General features: G+C 41.6%; 1 protein-coding gene across 7 annotated transcripts in view; it reads left to right on the plus strand.

Moving 5' to 3' along the window:
* CREBRF (CREB3 regulatory factor) overlaps positions 1–14710 on the plus strand; it is a 45559-nt gene extending 30849 nt beyond the window's left edge. For all 7 annotated transcript variants that reach the window (XM_037057784.1, XM_037057781.1, XM_037057782.1 and 4 more), the window contains 3 exons: positions 660–733; positions 4150–4272; positions 9123–14710. In XM_037057784.1, the coding sequence (XP_036913679.1) occupies positions 660–733; positions 4150–4272; positions 9123–9238 (313 nt within the window). In that variant the 3' untranslated portion in view covers positions 9239–14710. The remainder of the gene's footprint in view (positions 1–659; positions 734–4149; positions 4273–9122) is intronic.
* The last annotated feature ends 1712 nt before the right edge of the window (positions 14711–16422 follow it).

Consider the following 16422-nt stretch of genomic DNA (forward strand, 5'->3'; position numbering starts at 1 on the left):
CTCCGAGTCCTTTGATTTAGCTCGCAGGGCTGGAGATCCCCCGAGTTGTGGGCAGCAGTGAGCGTTTGGTTCCTCTTTCTGTTGAGTGGTGTCCCTTTGTGGGGACACCTACAGTGTACCCGTTCACCAGGTGTAGGGCATTAGGGTTGTTTCCAGTTGTTGGCAATTATGAGTAAAGCCCACCATAAACATTCACTTCAGAGATGTTTGTGTGAACATAGTTTTTGTTTCTCTGGGTATATATACCCAGGAGTATAGGGTTTGATTTTTTAAGAAACTGCCAAAATGGCTATTTCCAAAGTAATAAAGCAAAAAGGTTTTAAAATTGCTCTTTTCCAAAGTAGCTGTGTGTGCTGCTTCCCACCCCCAGCAACTGTGCGGGAGTCTCCACTTTGTCCCCGGCTCTATATCGTCACTTTGGTTTGCTTATTTCAGTGAACTGGCCATAGCTTTATTTTCGAATGTCTTAAAACTTTAAAAATTCATTTTGGATAAATGATTATACTGTGGCTTTTTAGTTATATGGGTTACTTAAATATAAAAACATTGGTAGGCAGTGGTTTCCAGTTGCTATTAGAAAATGTCTGACAGCAACAAAGGGAAGTATATATCGAATGTTCATTTTTAGAAAGTAAACTAATTGCTCCTTCCTTCCACAGGGCTTGTCGGTTAAAGAAAAAAGCCCAGTATGAAGCTAATAAAGTGAAATTGTGGGGCCTCAACACAGAATATGGTAAGCTTAAACTTTTAAGGCCTTGATTAACCTCCTGTTACTTGCTAACCACCCTTTTTCTTTGGCTTTGTTATTTGCTCTCCCCGTATTCTGCCCGGTTTTAGGCCAGCCTTGTGTTCGTTAATCCACCCAGTGAGCAACATGCTCTTGCTCACTCGTGTCCTTCTAGGGGGAGGGTCTCAGCCTGTGGCTCCCCAGACAGAGCTCATGTCTGTCCTGAGGAGCCCGTCTGCTTGTGAGCACACTGAATGCTTGCTTTCACTGACAGTGGTGCGGCTGGGGTAGGCACGTTTACGGACGACTGTTCGTCTAGCCTTCGAGTGGGTGGTTTAGGTCTCTGGTTTACAAGCTGGTTTGCTCTTTGGAGATCGTCGGTGTACGTGTTGAAATGCAGATTTGTAGGCTCCTCCCCAGCTCCTCTGTGTCTGTGCGGGTAGAACCCAGGAATTGGTACTTTCCACACTGCCCCGGTTGCTCGCACGCATGTGGGTCCTGGCACGGGTGTGGGGATTGTTGGTTGAGAGCTCGAGCTGGCACGTCCCGGCACGTGTAGAGAACTACCATCTCTGAGGCATCCTGCACTGGAACCAAGTGGGCCGCTCTGAGAGAAGGACCCTGGGGCGGAGGGGACATTCTCACGCACCAGGAACTCTCTTCCCCACACGGGAGGGCGGGAAAGCCCTGGTTGGAGCTGTGTCTCTCCTCCCCCCCTTGCCCTGCCACTGCTCTTTAAGCTTGGTGTCCTGAGAGTTTGCATGTTCCTTTACCTCTAAAATTGGACACTTCACCGTGCAGCTGTTGGGCTTCGCTGTATCAGAAAGTGAAACCGTGGCAAAGTGATCAACTATAACTCACTTGTGAAGGCTTTCTGAAGGCCAGTGTGACGTCTGCCACGCAGGTGCTCACAGACTTCCCTTAGTTTTTCTAAATCCTTGATTTCGATGGTCTCGTTTCCATTTGTGAGAGCAGGAAGAGGCTTTCCAACTGTGAAGTTTACAGTGTGTGGAATGAACTGTTGTGTTATTTATTAATGGCCACTGTGGAACTCTAATCAAGGTAAATGAATTAGGTAAAACAGTAGTTGGTTTCTTGGAATGGAGATCCACCCCATTTTCTTACATTCTTGCTGCTGAAGCAATTTGATCTTGAACTCTGAGAGTATATATAGACACAGTGATTGCAATGTCACAGGCATTTGTGTTACTTTCAAAACCCAGCTGGCTCACACTGCAGGGTGACGCGGCGGGCCACCGGGAGCCACTGGGTCTGTGTTTCTTCAGACACGTGTTGGCATCTCTCTGTGTGTTGTTCAGTTAAATCATTTATCTCTGGTTAAGTGCATCTGTGTGGCTGTGTGTTTCGCATTTGTGTATATGCCCCTCTGTTAAATCAGTTGACCATGGATGTGTGGGCCTACTTGTGGGCTCTGTTCTGTTCCATTGATTGATCTGTGTATCTTTACATAAACTATCCTGATTACTGTATTTTACAGTAAATCCTAAAGTCAGGGAGTTTTAGTCCTTGCTTGTCTTCCAGTGTTGTTCTTTCCTTTCAAAGTAGTTTTGGCTATTCTAGGTCCTTTGCATGACCAAATAAATTTTAGAATTAGTTTATCCCCTTTAAAAAAAAAACTTACTGAGATTCAATTGGTATTGCTTTGAATCTGTAGATCAATTTGGTGAGAATTACCATGTTAACAAAATGGAACCTTCCAATCCCTGAACTTGGTATTTGGTGTCTCTTTCCGTCTATTACATTGTCTTTAATTTCTCTCCACCTTGTTTTGTAGTTTTCAGTATAGAGTGCTTGAACATCATCTGTGAGATTTATTCCTGGATATTTTATTTTTTTTTTGGTGCTGTAAATGGAATTGTCTTTGAAATTTTACTTTCAAACTCTTTCCTGCTTATAAATGCATATAAAATGGATTTTTTAGTATTACTCTGTATCTGGTTATCTTGCTAAATTTATTAGTTCTAGTAGTAGGTATGTAGATGCTGTGGAATTTTCTATTTAAGCAATTATCACCTTCAAATAGAAGAGGTTTTATTTGTACCTTTATGATCTTTATACCTTTTATTTCCTTTTTATTGCCTTATTGCAATGTCCAGGACATCAAATATGAGCAATGATTGCCTTGTTTGCCGTCTTGGGTAGGGGGCATCTTTCATTTTTATGATGTTGGCTGTAGGCTGTTTTTGTACATGGAATACCCTCTATCATTTTGAGTAAGTTCTCTTCTTTTCCCAGTTTCTTTTATCACAAATGGGTATTGAGTATTGTCATATAGGGTCGGGGGGGTTGTTTTTTGTTTTTTGTTTTTTGTTTTTTGCTTTTTGTAGTTATGGGAATAATTTCACGGTAACACCTGAAAATATGGTGAATTACATTAACTGATTTTTGAATATTAAATCAGTGTTGCATTCCTAGTAAACTCTACTTGGTTATGATGTATTTTCCTTTCTTTATTAGAATCTGTTACAAATACTTAGATAAAGAGTTTTGTGTCTATACTCAAGAGGAATATTAGTGTGTGATTTCTTCTTTTATAGTGTCTTTGTCAGGTTTCAGAATTTGGGCTATACTGGTCTTAAGGAATGAATTTAACTACAATCTTGTAAAAATGTTTAAGATTGGTTTTTATTTCATTGTCTGTTTGGTAGAATTTGTCATTACAACCATGTGGGTTTTCTTGGGTAAATTCAACTCCTTACTAGAAATAGACTGTTCAGATTTTCTATTTCTTCTTGTGTCAATTTTAATTTGCATTTTCAAGAAAGGTGTCCATTTCATGCAAGTTGTTGAATTTTTTGGCATAGCATTTTCTTGTGATCCTTTTAATGGCTCTAGATTCTGAAGTGATAATCCCTCTTTCATTCTGGATATAAATGATCAGTCAGTCTAGCTGCAGATGGAGGTAGGAAGGGGTATCAATTTTGATGGTGTTTTCAAAGAACCAGCTTTTGGCTTTGTTAACTTTCTCTAGTATGTGTTTGTGTTTGGTTTATTTTCCTTCTATTTACTTTTGGTTAATTCTGCTCACTCTTTTTAAGCTTCTTTAAGGTGGGGAGGTTTTTCTTAAAGCTTTTGTATTTGAAGGACTTTGACTTATTTAAGAAACTCTTCCTAAGGTCTTGTGAATTGGCACACCAGGCACTGTCCTAGGTCCTAAAGCTGTGAGGACACGCAAGGTAGGTTGCTGACAGGGCAGCGGACGTTTGATGCAGGTCTGCAGCGTCCTGTCAAAAGGCTTATCGTGTGAAATTAGTCTGTTTGGGTAAGAAAATGTGTAACTGTCACGCTTAATGTTTTCTTACACGTGCTCCATTTTAAACTGAATGTCTGTTACTATATTAGCTAAAAGCAAATTCTTCCATGTTAGTGACATGTTCCAAGTGTCTTCTTCTATCTTGCAGATAATTTATTGTTTGTAATCAACTCCATCAAGCAAGAGATTGTAAACCGAGTACAGAGCCCAAGAGAGGAGAGAGGACCCAACATGGGGCAGAAGCTTGAAATCCTCATTAAAGATACTCTTGGTAAGAAGAATATTGGGTAATTAATAACAATAATGTCCTATAAAATACATGACTCCAAAAGGGTAAGGAAAAACTCAAGTGCCCTCACTGTGGTTACTCCGCACAACTTTTGTCTTTGGAGACTGAGCATTCGTAGACATTCACTGCTGGTTTCTATACGGTGCGTGTAGCCCTCATCACTGAACTATTTCAACTCTTAGGGAAGATACACTTCTGGCAACCTCACCTTTCTCTGGGGAGAAGGAAAGTGAAGATCTCTGAGCTGTCAGACCTGCAGCTTACATTCTAGTCGAGGTGCTTACCTACTCCTTTTGCGCTTCACAGGATTCCAACAAACCTGAGTTCCCGGCTTTCCCTTCCTGAGCAGATTGTGCAGTGTGGGGAGGAAGAGAGAGCAGGCGTCCTGGAGTCGGGCACAGTGCTACCCTAGAGCAGAGGTAGCTAGAACACAAGAGGCCAGGAGCTTAGCTGCCCTAGGAGCACCCCCAGGGCACCGCTGCAGAGTGCCATCGGTGAAGACCCTGTGAGGCATCAGGAAATGGCTCCAGCTTTGCTACCTGTGGTTTAACAGCATTTGTTTTGTGTTCTTTCCGTGCATTTGCATCTTTGTTTCTCTTTAAAATAATGTTCTGCCCTGGCTGGTGTGATTCAGTGGGTTAAGCACCAGACTGCAAACCAGGATGTCGCTGGTCGGATTCCGGGTCAGGGCACATGCCTGGGTTGTGGGCCAGGTCCCCACGTGGGGACGTGTGAGAGGCAGCTGACTAGTGTTTCTCTCACCCATTGATGTTTCCTTTTGTCTTTCTCCCTCCTTCTCTTCTCTCTCAAAATAAACAAAATCTTAAAAAAAAAATTTTCTGTCTTTCTTTATTAGAGGGAGGAAGTTAATATTCTAAGAAAAAAAATTTTGCTTTTATTTTAATTTAAAGAATTTCTATGTTGAAAAGCTTATCCATTCCTTTTGTATCTAAAAGTCTGTTTCCTCAAATACAAAATTTGGCTCATATTTTCTTTCCTTGAGTATTTGAACTGTGTTTTTCCATTTCTCTGGCAGTAAGCATTGCTGTTGAAAAGGTAATAATGGCCTATTTTTTTTTCCTTTTAACCATTTGCTATTTTTGCCTAAGGTGTTTCTTTCTTTTTTTTTTTCTTTACATCCCAGTAATTTTACTGGACTGTGTCTTGGTATCGTTTAAGGTCGATACTCGTGTGTGCGTCCGCCATGCTCTTTCACCGTGTGGTTGTCGGTCTGTTCGGTGTTCGGTCTGATCGGCGCTCTACTTGTTCCCTCGCGTCGGTTTCTTCTCCGGGGACTCATCATTTGCGGCTTAGATCTCCTTTGCCTGTCTTTAATGTTAAAATTCTTTCTGCCTTTCACCTGTGTTTCTCTTAAAAGCATTATCTGTTACATTTATTTGCTCCTTTTAGTTGTGCCTTAATTTCAAGAGATTTTTTCTTTTATTTCTAATTTTTTTCTGAGTTCTGTCACCTTATTTCTGAGTTTTTTTCCCTCGGTATGTTACTCCTTCATATCTCATATCGTTTTCTTTAATGTTTTCTAGTTTATTTTGAAATAAAAATGGGTTATGGTTTTCATTCATTTTCATGGTTATTCATGCTTTTGGGCATACTTTTATTATTTGTAGGAATTTTTATTTTTATTTTATCTTACAATAACTTACTGAGATTTTTGACCTTGATACTTTTCTATTACTAACTCATATGAAATCAGGTTTTTTTGAACTTTCAAAAGACAGTTCTGTTCCTAACTTTTCTAACTTTGAAACTTCACAGAATCCCGTTTTCAGTTAATGTGAAAAGTGTTCTGTATTTGTTCATGAAACGGTCATTCATGTGTGTCCACGACAGGGGACCCAGGGGAGGAGCAGGAAAAGCAAGCTTGTCCTGGAGAGACAGAGTCACCCACTGCGTGCCCCAGTGAGGCCGCGTGGAGGGCCCGCCTAAGGAAACAGGCCCGGCCAGGCAGGCGGAGGAGACGGAAACAAACCAGCCAGGGCAGTGCCCTTGGTGGGAGTGAGGTACAGTGTGAAAGCAGAGGTCTGGGGGGTTTCTTGGATGCATTTGAAGGTCGCTAGGCGACAGTCAGCGGAGGGTGAGAAGGGGACCTTGTGGCAGGGCCAGCTTTATCACGCTGGGGCTCATGGCAGCTTGCTTTCTGAGCTGTCTGGTTCTGCACCCCTCCCCCATTTCGTCTGGACCGTTCCTTCCTTTCCTATCTACTGTCCCTGTCTGGTTCGGCTTTGATTCTTTCCAGTCTTGGCTCCGGTCCTGCAGGGAGTCCTGGCTGCTCAGTTTTCTGAGTTCACAGAGGCTGGACTGCTGCGGCCCCTCGCATCTCACTGTGGGCTCCTGGCGCTCAAGCCCTGTCCGAGGGGCGGTTGGACAGAATCTCTCATGGGACAGTGCCTCCCGGTGACTGGCCTGCTGGCCGTTTCAGACCTCTGTTGTCTGCTGCTTCCTTTTGACAACCCGCACAGGTAGTGACACTGTGAACAACATTTAGGCTTTGTAGCTTCTCATAGTTTCTTCCCACCCTCTTGAATGTGGGGACGGAGGTGATACCATGTCGCATGTTAAAGCTCTCCATGGGCGTGTGGTTTTGCTGTTCCATTGCCCTGGGGAATTCGGGAGATTAAAAATCTAGGACGCCATAGCCCCGTCTGCCCGGAGTCCTCCGGGGCAGTTTCAGATACGCTGGGATTTCTTTTTCCTTGAAGGGTTGGTAGAACACTCTTTGAAACTGTCTGGCCCAGTGGTTCTTGTGATTAGCTCTTTAAAAACATCCTCTGTGTCCTCTGTGGTAATTTGTCAGATTATAGCATTTCTGGAGTCAGTTTTGATTTATATATTCCTAGAAAATTATCCCCTTTCTCCAGGCCCTCACATTTATTAAAATTGTTTTTCAATGTCCCGTATGTCAGTGGCCTAGTATTCCATTTTCATTTTTTAAAAATTACTTACTTACTTTCAGAGAGGAAGAAGGTAGGGAGCAAGAGAGAGAAACATCAGTGTGAGTGTATTGATCAGCCGCCTCTGACACGCCCCCAACTGGGATCAGACCAGTAACCTTTTGGTTCTCAGACCAGTGCTCAGTCCACTGAGCCACAGCGTCCAGGGCCATTTTCATTTTTTTATTTTTTTTTAAAGATTTTATTTATTTATGTATCTTTAGAGGGGAAGGAGAGAGAGAGAGAAACATCAATGTATGGTTGCCTTTTGTGCATCCCCTGCTGGGAGTTGGCCTGCAGGGAACCAGCCTGCAACCCAGGCATGTGCCCTGACTGGGAATCAAACCGCGATCCTCTGGTTCGCAGGCCTGCGCTCAATCCACTGAGCTACGCCAGCCAGGTCATTTTTTATTTTATATTGTGTTCTTCTTTATTTCTGGAGTCAGTCAGAGTATGTCTTACATACCCTGCCCAAAGAACTAGCTCTTGAATTCATCAGTTATTCTAATTTATTCAGTTAAATGTTTGATTCCTTTGTTATTTTTTGTTCATTAATTATAGTTAAAAGCCTTAGAAATTTCTATCAAGTTCTGCTTTAGCTATATTTTATAAATTCTGATATGTCGTATTTTAATTGTTTTCTGAATACTTTGAAAAGTAAATAGTTTCATTTACTTTTTGACCTAAAAATGGTTTGAGAGAGATTTAAAGTTTTTCAGAAGGTAGGGATTACTATTTTCTAGTTTTACTAGAAACTATTACTAGTTTTATTATTACTAGTTTTATTATTAGTTTTAATAAAACTATTACTAGTTTTACTAGTAAAACTAGTTTTACTAGTTTTTAATAAAACTATTACTAGTTTTATTATTACTAGTTTTATTATTATTAAGTTCTATTTTTTATGATTTACTGAGTTTTTTTAGCTACCTAGTGTATGTTTAAAGGGCTTCCAAAAAGAAGACACATTTTCTGTTTTATAAGACTCTGCTATACGTATGTCAGTCAGATGTTCTTCATTAGGTCTTGTGTTCCTTTCCTTTCACTTCCGTAGGGGTGTCCCATCTGCATCCTGTAGCGCCGAGCGCGTCCCCTCTGATGTGTTTCACTGTCTCTCACGCGCTCTGTGGTTCTGCGTTTGCCTGCTGGAGGGCTTGAATGGGAGGCATTCCTGCTAGACCTTCCTAGTGGAACACAGGCTGTCGTCACGGATCAAATCGTGTCTGACACTGCAGTCCTGAACGAGCCTGCTCATTTGTCTTTGCGTGGTGTCCCTTGCCTACCCTTCTATTTTCAGTTTTTTCCCGAATCATTTAACATTAGATACTTCTCTTTTAAAAAGCATTTGTTAATTTGTTTTTGATTTGCATACCACAAAGTTCATTCTTAGATTTTTATATTTTAATGCATAGTCAATTTTCTTTGATAGTCTGGGAGTTTTTCTTCAATAGGTGAATTTAGCTCATTTTTATTCTTGGTAGAAGTTCAGTTTTCCTTCTGTCGTAAAAAGACCTGTTAGGATTTGTTCACACGGCTTTTTCCCCCTTTTCACGTTACTCACTATGTGGTTCGTTTTCGTGGGGGTTTTGTGTGCGCGTCATCTGATAATTTGCACGCTCCGCATTTTTGCCGTTTGGACTGTTGCTCCTTGTCATCTGCCCTGCTTTAGAGGTTGATCAACCATTTATTTATGGTTATTCTTGATTGACCCTTCTGATCTTAAAATTGTCAGCTCTAACTTAGTGGGTGGAATTATTTTCTGGGCGGCAGTAGCAAGGAGCAGAGTGTTCATTGGGACCAGTGTCGAGCCGAGAGCCACCCCGCCTCCACTCATGCCCTCTCCGTTTCCGTGGCTAAGTGTGCCTTTGATTCTTTCTGCAGGTCTCCCAGTTGCTGGGCAAACCTCAGAATTTGTTAACCAAGTGTTAGAGAAGACCGCAGAAGGCAATCCCACCGGAGGCCTTGTAGGACTAAGGATACCGTCATCAAAAGTGTAATCAGCCTCATTGGACCACTGGTCAGAACTGTCTGAGTTTGTCATGTTCTCCGTTGTAAATTTTCATTCTGTTTTGCATGTCAGTTTAGCATTATGTAAACATTTGCAATTAGGTTACATTGTTTTAAGAACTAAGTAGCATAAGTGAAGCATGATCCAAAACACTTGATTGTTGCATTTTCAGAGCGTAAACCATGGTTACAACTGCTACTGGCATCAGAATTGAAGCTCACACGTGTAGCTAAGTGTTTAGATACAGATTGCAAACATCTGTTAAAGCAGCACATTTTGGGGGCGGTGAAGAGATTAGTAAATGCCAAATATCGTGGCAGGTTTTATGTTCTGAACTACAAAAAAAATTGAGGAAGAATTTTTTAAAGCAGTTTAGATTGTTTTTAGAATTATTGCTTTTTCTAATTTTCCACAACCGTTGGTCTCACTTGTACGTGGCACAGCCCAGCACTCACGCCCGTGCGCCATATCAGATGTTCGTGTTCCGAGCTCAATGCGGTATATATAAATAATATAAATATATATATAATGTCTGTGCAAGTAAGAAAAAAGCATATTCTTTGTGCCTTGTATTTTGGGGAAACTATAAAACTGGTAATATTTTGTATGATGAAAACCCTAATGAGGAAAAACAAGATATATAGATGGAAAAATTATGGGGTTTAAATGTCTTTTTGTTCCAACTCTTTTTCAGAATTTTTGAATGTATATAGGACTATGTTGAAATGTAGATATATGCCACAGAGTCTGTGTATTGTATAAAAAAAACAAAACAAAAAACAAACAAAAAAAGATGGCTCTAGAAAACTCATATTTCGGTACTTGACCGGAAGGAGACAAATACTTGCACATTATTGCGATTGTTTTATTTTTTTGTACCAAAGACAAATGCAACTGATATGGCAAACTGCCAGTCTAAGTAAAGTTTTGCACAGCTTACATGATACTGTATGAATGTATGAGTACAAGGAGAAAAAAGAAGGCGAAAGGGTCAGGGTTAGGGATCTTACTGAACTGTGAATTTTATTTCTGTTTGGGTCCAATTATCTACAGAAGGAGCACCCACATGCACAACTATGATTTCGCTGTTCCTCTAGTTCGCGTCCACGGTAGATAAGTTGGTGGCCATTTAGGTGTCTTGTCTTTTTATTTCTGCACTTATTGTAGAAAAATTTAATATATTTCATTTTAGTAAGCTATTGATAAAATAGTTTTTGACCTTGAGGACTTAAAGTTTATTTAGCTTATTGTAGTATACTTCCACCAAACAACCAAAATACAGATTATTTTTATTGTATTATGTATATATATATGTAAAGAAAGAGAAAAGCTAAAAATATCTAATTCTTTAGTTGCCACTTTTCCAATTGATGTATTATTGTGCATGTAATATTTTCAAAGATCAACACAAGCTTAAAACGAAAAAAATTTATAGATTTTTATATTTTTGTACAGGTATTTTCAAACTAGCTTCTTCAGACTTACATGTGACTTCTATAGTTTCTAGAACTGAGAAATGCTCACACACTTAGTTTTTAGGTGCTCTGTGTTGCTCACCTGAAACAGCTTCATCAGCCAGTGTTTTAACTGCGTTCGAGCTTTACCTCGCGATGAGACGTTTCTGTGTCAAGGCGGCATCGTAACCCTTCCCCCAGACCTTCCCAGCCTGTCTCTCTCTTACTGTGTTATTCTCAGACCTTGTGGTTTGAACTCTGAAATCTGGTAGCTTAAAACTATATGTAAAAAAATAATTCCTACCTAGCCAGAAAAAAAAATACCAAAAATTTCAGACCTAGCTGCTGAGAGAGTACCCAGTTCTCCATTACCCGTTGGAGAATTTATTCCATAATTATAGTTTGTGTGTATCGTGTATTTCCTTCCTTTTACTCCTCCCACCCCCACGCATTTGTAAGCGACTGCACACGAAGCTCTAGCTTACAAAGGTCTGAGTCTAAAACACGTAGTAATACCCAAGCGACGCTTCACACGCTTCTTTGACATCGTGCACTGTGACACACCAGAGTTTGCGGTGTGCTTGGTGGAAGTGTGCCCGGCTAGTGCGTTCACACTCAACAGACGATAAGCTCAGATCTGATGGTGGAATAGAATGTGAGCTCATTGTTTGAAGTTTCCCCTTTTTAGGTGGGAGAAGGCAAAGCACAGGTTTGTGACTTGGAAGTGTGTAAAGTTTTGACAGAATGTATCCAGCAAATGAAAACGGATTCCAAAACACGGCAGTTTTGCCATCGGGGAGTCCCTCTGTGATGGAGATTCAGCTGACGAGGCTTCTGAAACTGCCCCTTTCCGGCTGCTCTGTTAGGGATTCTGGTTTTTGATACTTTCTTCCTCTCTGCAAACCAGAATTTGATTTTGGGGTCTTGCATTTCAAAAAAAGACTTTGAATCTGTTTGGTAGATTCCATATCCTTGCATTTCAGTGTTTTATATGTACTCCTTAAGTTAAATAGTTGAAAGCTTTTAAATAGTTGAGCTTTTTAATGTTGACACTTTATTTTGTACCTATTTATATATGTATGTATATCTTAGAAAAGCACTTTGTTAAAAAATTTGCATTTTATATGATTCCTGCCATTTGCTGCTAAATCTGGGCTGGTCAGAATGCTGCAGCGATACTTGATCTAAATAAAAACCTGGCAGTAAAATGTAGAGTGCAGGTTAAATCCTCTTGCTGTTTTAACTTGACCATGAAGGTGACATAGGCAAGCTGTGCAGCTTTACATTTTAACCAGGGGACTCTGTGGCATTTAAAACCGTCTAGGAATGGTTGTACTTTAATGCCAGTAATAATCTGCTTCCTCTGTTGTCATTCAACATGTGTGTTTAATGCACCACAAACAGCTCTTATAAGGGTGATGTAAAACCCCAGCAATTGTACGTGTTCTGTTTTTGCGATTGTGGCATGTATTTTTGGGTGAAGATCATTAGAGAAGAGCTCTCTAAAGGTTTTCTGTGTTGTTCATACATGGTATACAGATTACTCATAATGACGTCCAGAATCTTACTTTCAGTGAAGGCATTGTGAAATCACCTCAGATGAACTCATTGTTCCAAAAGCAATTATAGAGACTTTGACTCTAGTAGTACTATGATTTAAAAATAAAACAAAACAAAAAAAACCATAAAAAAAAACAAAAAACGTTCTTCCTCATTTCAGATACACTGGATTCTTTATAGAGTTTGTCTCCATAATGAAAGCATGCTGTCCAGTTGTTCTTGTTAAGATCTTGTCTGAGTTTTGAATTGGGTGCCACACTTTCCCAGTCAATATGATTGCCTGTTCTCTTGTACCATGTATGATTCTTGTCCCTTCCTATATTCTTCATGACAGATTATGATGTGGCTTTATATTGTGCCTTACTTGTACATGAAAACAAACCATCTCATTCCCTTGCACTTTCTAAATCTTTCACTCCGACCTTTTCGGTAAGAGAATCAAAGCTATTCTAAAAACATCATGAAGGTTTTCAGATGGGTATGGTTTCGAACTCCCTCTCTTCCTAGTTCTTTTATATTTGTACGGAAGACCAGTTTTGAGTGGTCTTTGAATAGGAGAGGGAACGACGAGCGGTGATTTCACTACATCCCTTTGACTTTCCGACTTTCATCCGCTTGTCATACATCTTCTTTCTGATGCTCGACTTTATTTGCTTCATCGCAATAGTCTGCATTTAAAGAAAGGCGTGTCCTCTTCATCAGCTTGAAGTTGACTATTTCATTTTTCCGGAATTTTTTAGAAGAGTACCCGTTTTTGTTTGTTTTATAAAACAGATGACAAGTCTCTTTAAAAGAAAACAGAAGTACAGTACTTTTGAAATACAATGCTGTTAGTTTGGATTTCTTTTTTATATATATATATAATATTCATACAATTATCTGATGTTTGCCTTCATTAATAAAGCTGTTAGTTTATTCACCAAAATGTCAAGAATGGATGTGCTTTTCTTTATTCCACACATGTAAAAATATTTTAGCTGCTAAGATTTAGTTAACTTTCTAAGAGACGAATTCCAGTTGCCTTCAGCAGAAATTAACAAAACCTTACGTTCCCTTTCTTTGTACAGTCTTCCTGAAATTTTGTTTTAAGTATTTTCTAGTTAAGTGTGTAACAGAATGTTAGCGTCTCTCCAAATCTTGAAACTTGAATTTCGAGGATGCATCGACTTGTGCTCTAGTGTGGAAACGACAGGTTCCGGTCGACGTCCTAGTGAAGTCCGTTGTGGAATAGCATTTCCCAGGGAACTGAGGCCGTGTCCACAGCTCTGCACAAAACTCCGGTCTCGTTCTTCCCTCGAATCATGACAGACCAGTCTCACACAGTGCCGTGATACTTGTGGATTCTTTTGTAATCTTTGTAATCTTAATAAGGGCATTATGAGAAGATGACTCCATGTATTTTTTACTATTTCAAACACTTTGGGGTGTAACCGTGAACGTCCCCGGTAGGGATGGTTGTTTCGTTTTAAGGAATAAACACTTGGCGGGGGGAGAGACGGTGAAATGCACCACTGAACGTCTTACACGCCCGCAGGCACGTGGGGTCATGTGTTGAAGCATCGCCCTCCTGCTTAATAAACTGACTGAAGTTGTAGCAATTACACCTGGGGATTGAATTCTGCCAAATTGCCATTTTTGTTTCAGAAAAGAGAGATTTGGGGGTAGTCATGAGGGAACAGAACCTTCAAACTACTTCCAGATACAGTGTTTCGGAGACTGGGTGATTCGCACAGAACATCAAAGTTGGGGGTGTCGGGTGCCAAGTTTGGGTGAACTGTGTTTGCCCCTTTGGTCACAGTGGTGTCGTTCATTAAACTCCGGGCGGGTGGGAGTGGGACTGACTGACTACTGTGTCTCGCCCTTTTGTTTTTCTCCCAGAACCAAGTAACAGAAATGCGTGTGCGTGTGTGCGTGCGTGTGTGTGTGTGTGTGTGTGTGTGGTGTCTGCCTTCCTACGCCATTTTTTATGATGCTGTATTCCACTGCCTGCCTCTTTTACCTTCTCTCCCTGGGATTTGGCCTAGAACTTGGCGTTTGTGGCTCGCAGCCACGCGAAGGCTGACCTCGCATAAGAAGTCACAAGAGAAGAGTAGAAGGGCAAGAATTCAAGGCATTTGTTCATACCATGTGGCAACCTCTCTTGCATAGCTGCGTAGGATCCCCTTTGTCATGCTGTCCTATTCTGTCATTTTGTCCCCCCCCCCCCGGAGCTATGAAACTTTTTATTGGATTCAGTCTTGTCTTTTGTCTAGAAAGAGTTTTATCTTGTTGACGCATGAGCTGTTTAAAAATTATCCTATTACATGTCGGTTAATAGTTGTGCAGTTTTTCTTTTCCGGAGAAAAGGCAATTCACGTGTTGCCTTTGTGTTCTGTCCGCTCCCAGTCCCCTCGGCACTTCTAGTCACAGATTTCATCCGTGTATGCAACGTCCTTTGTAATTTAAAATAAAAAAAAAAACGTTGGAAAGAAAAGGTATTGACTTGCTCGCCTCCTGTTTTCGCCATCCGGTCTCTGTGGCTTCCCTGGGGCTCACCAAGGCAGCCGTCCACTTTGAACAACCCACTGCCAAGAAATTCCAAACGGAAGACAGCAGAGAACTAGGGAGATATTTAGCTGTTACGCAGGAGGATTACTTATTCGTAAATATTTGCATTCTTTATAGCTTGGAGCACAGTTTATACTTCTCCTCTTCAATGCTTTGGGCAAGTGAGCTTTCTGAGAGAAATATTTTGAGTCTCTTAAGTAAGAATACCTAGAGCCTAAGTCGGGGACCTGAGTGAACCCCTCCGTGGCCTTGTATACCTTCAGCTAACGAACAAACTTGTCCTTGTGCCAAGACTTGTGCCAGCTGCTGGGCCCTGAAGAGAAGATTAGACCGCCAGGGTCTTCTAGACCACAGCGGGCACGGTGGATGGAGAGGGGGTAGCATGTGGACAGGACCTCAGAATAATTACACAGTCATTACACAGGATGCAGGTGCCTCATCTGCTGGGGTGCATAGGGAGGGACTGATGGGCTCGCATTGCTGACCTCCCTAGAGCCTTGGAAAAGTTCTTTTGGCTTCATTTGAGTGACCTGGAGGCTGTCAGGAAGCATAGTGGACATGGTGTCCCATGAACTAAGTCTGCTTCAGGACTTAGCCTCTCAAGACCACGCCTTACGGAAGCCTCCACCACAGTCCAGGGCCTTGAAGGAGCTAGGTGGGCCAGGTCAGGCTGGCTCTTGGGGAACTAGCCCTTCAGTGAGTGGTGCGCAGTTGGGTGGGCTGCTCACTGACTCGAGAACTCCTTGGCCACCGGGGAAAACAGTAGTCGGGGAGTCCTTTAGTGTCCAGCTGGAAGGTTCGGAACAGCAAGAAAGAGAAAGTCCCAGAAGGTTAGGGCGGCATCTGGGAAGCCCCTGCTAGGTGCTGTCCCATCGGGGAACTCTGCTGCTGCTCTCAGCAGCCAGGTGGGCAGTCATCAGACAAGGTATAGATGAGGGCGCTTTGCGCAGACCCGACTTATGTGATGTGGAACTCCAGTGCAAACTCCAGTCTGCTTGCTGGGCTCAGAGATGGTCCATCCTCACCTCTAAGGGACCGGGCCCGGGACGGGGCAGTATTGGGATAGATGTCTGTGTAGGAGAGAAATAAGGGGCTTAGAATCAGAAAAGCAGAAAGAACTAAAGCCAACACCTAGCAGAGGTAGAAACCAAATGCTAATCTCAGGATCAGTGGGTAAAGGTGATGGGAACTGAACAGCGTTGGCAGTTTGGGAGTGTGGGTCACCATATTGTGGACCTATCCCTCAGAGAGGACATCTAGTTTAGAGTTGGGTCATTTTGATAGAAGGGACTGTGTTGAAGGGTGGAGAAAAGGGGAGCTGTGTGTTCTTTAATTGCGGAGAGATGCAGTTGGGGACTGTTGATTACATAGGAATTTCCAGCAAGAAGCATGACGTCAGAGAGGCCCAAGGTCACATGGGCAGATCTGCGGCTTGCAGACTTGGAGCTTCTCCACTGTCCAATACAGGGAGCTTCTGTTTTGAAAAGTTTTTTTAAAAACTTTTTTTTAAAGATTTTATTTATTTATTTACCTTTAGAGGGGAAGGAGGGAGGGAGAGAAACTGATGTATGGTTGCTTTTTGTGCATCCCCTGCTGGGAATTGGCCTGCAGG

The sequence above is a fragment of the Sturnira hondurensis genome, unplaced genomic scaffold (assembly GCF_014824575.4).
Source record: "Sturnira hondurensis isolate 20B ecotype Veracruz unplaced genomic scaffold, ASM1482457v3 Scaffold0009733, whole genome shotgun sequence".
Taxonomy (NCBI): domain Eukaryota; kingdom Metazoa; phylum Chordata; class Mammalia; order Chiroptera; family Phyllostomidae; genus Sturnira; species Sturnira hondurensis.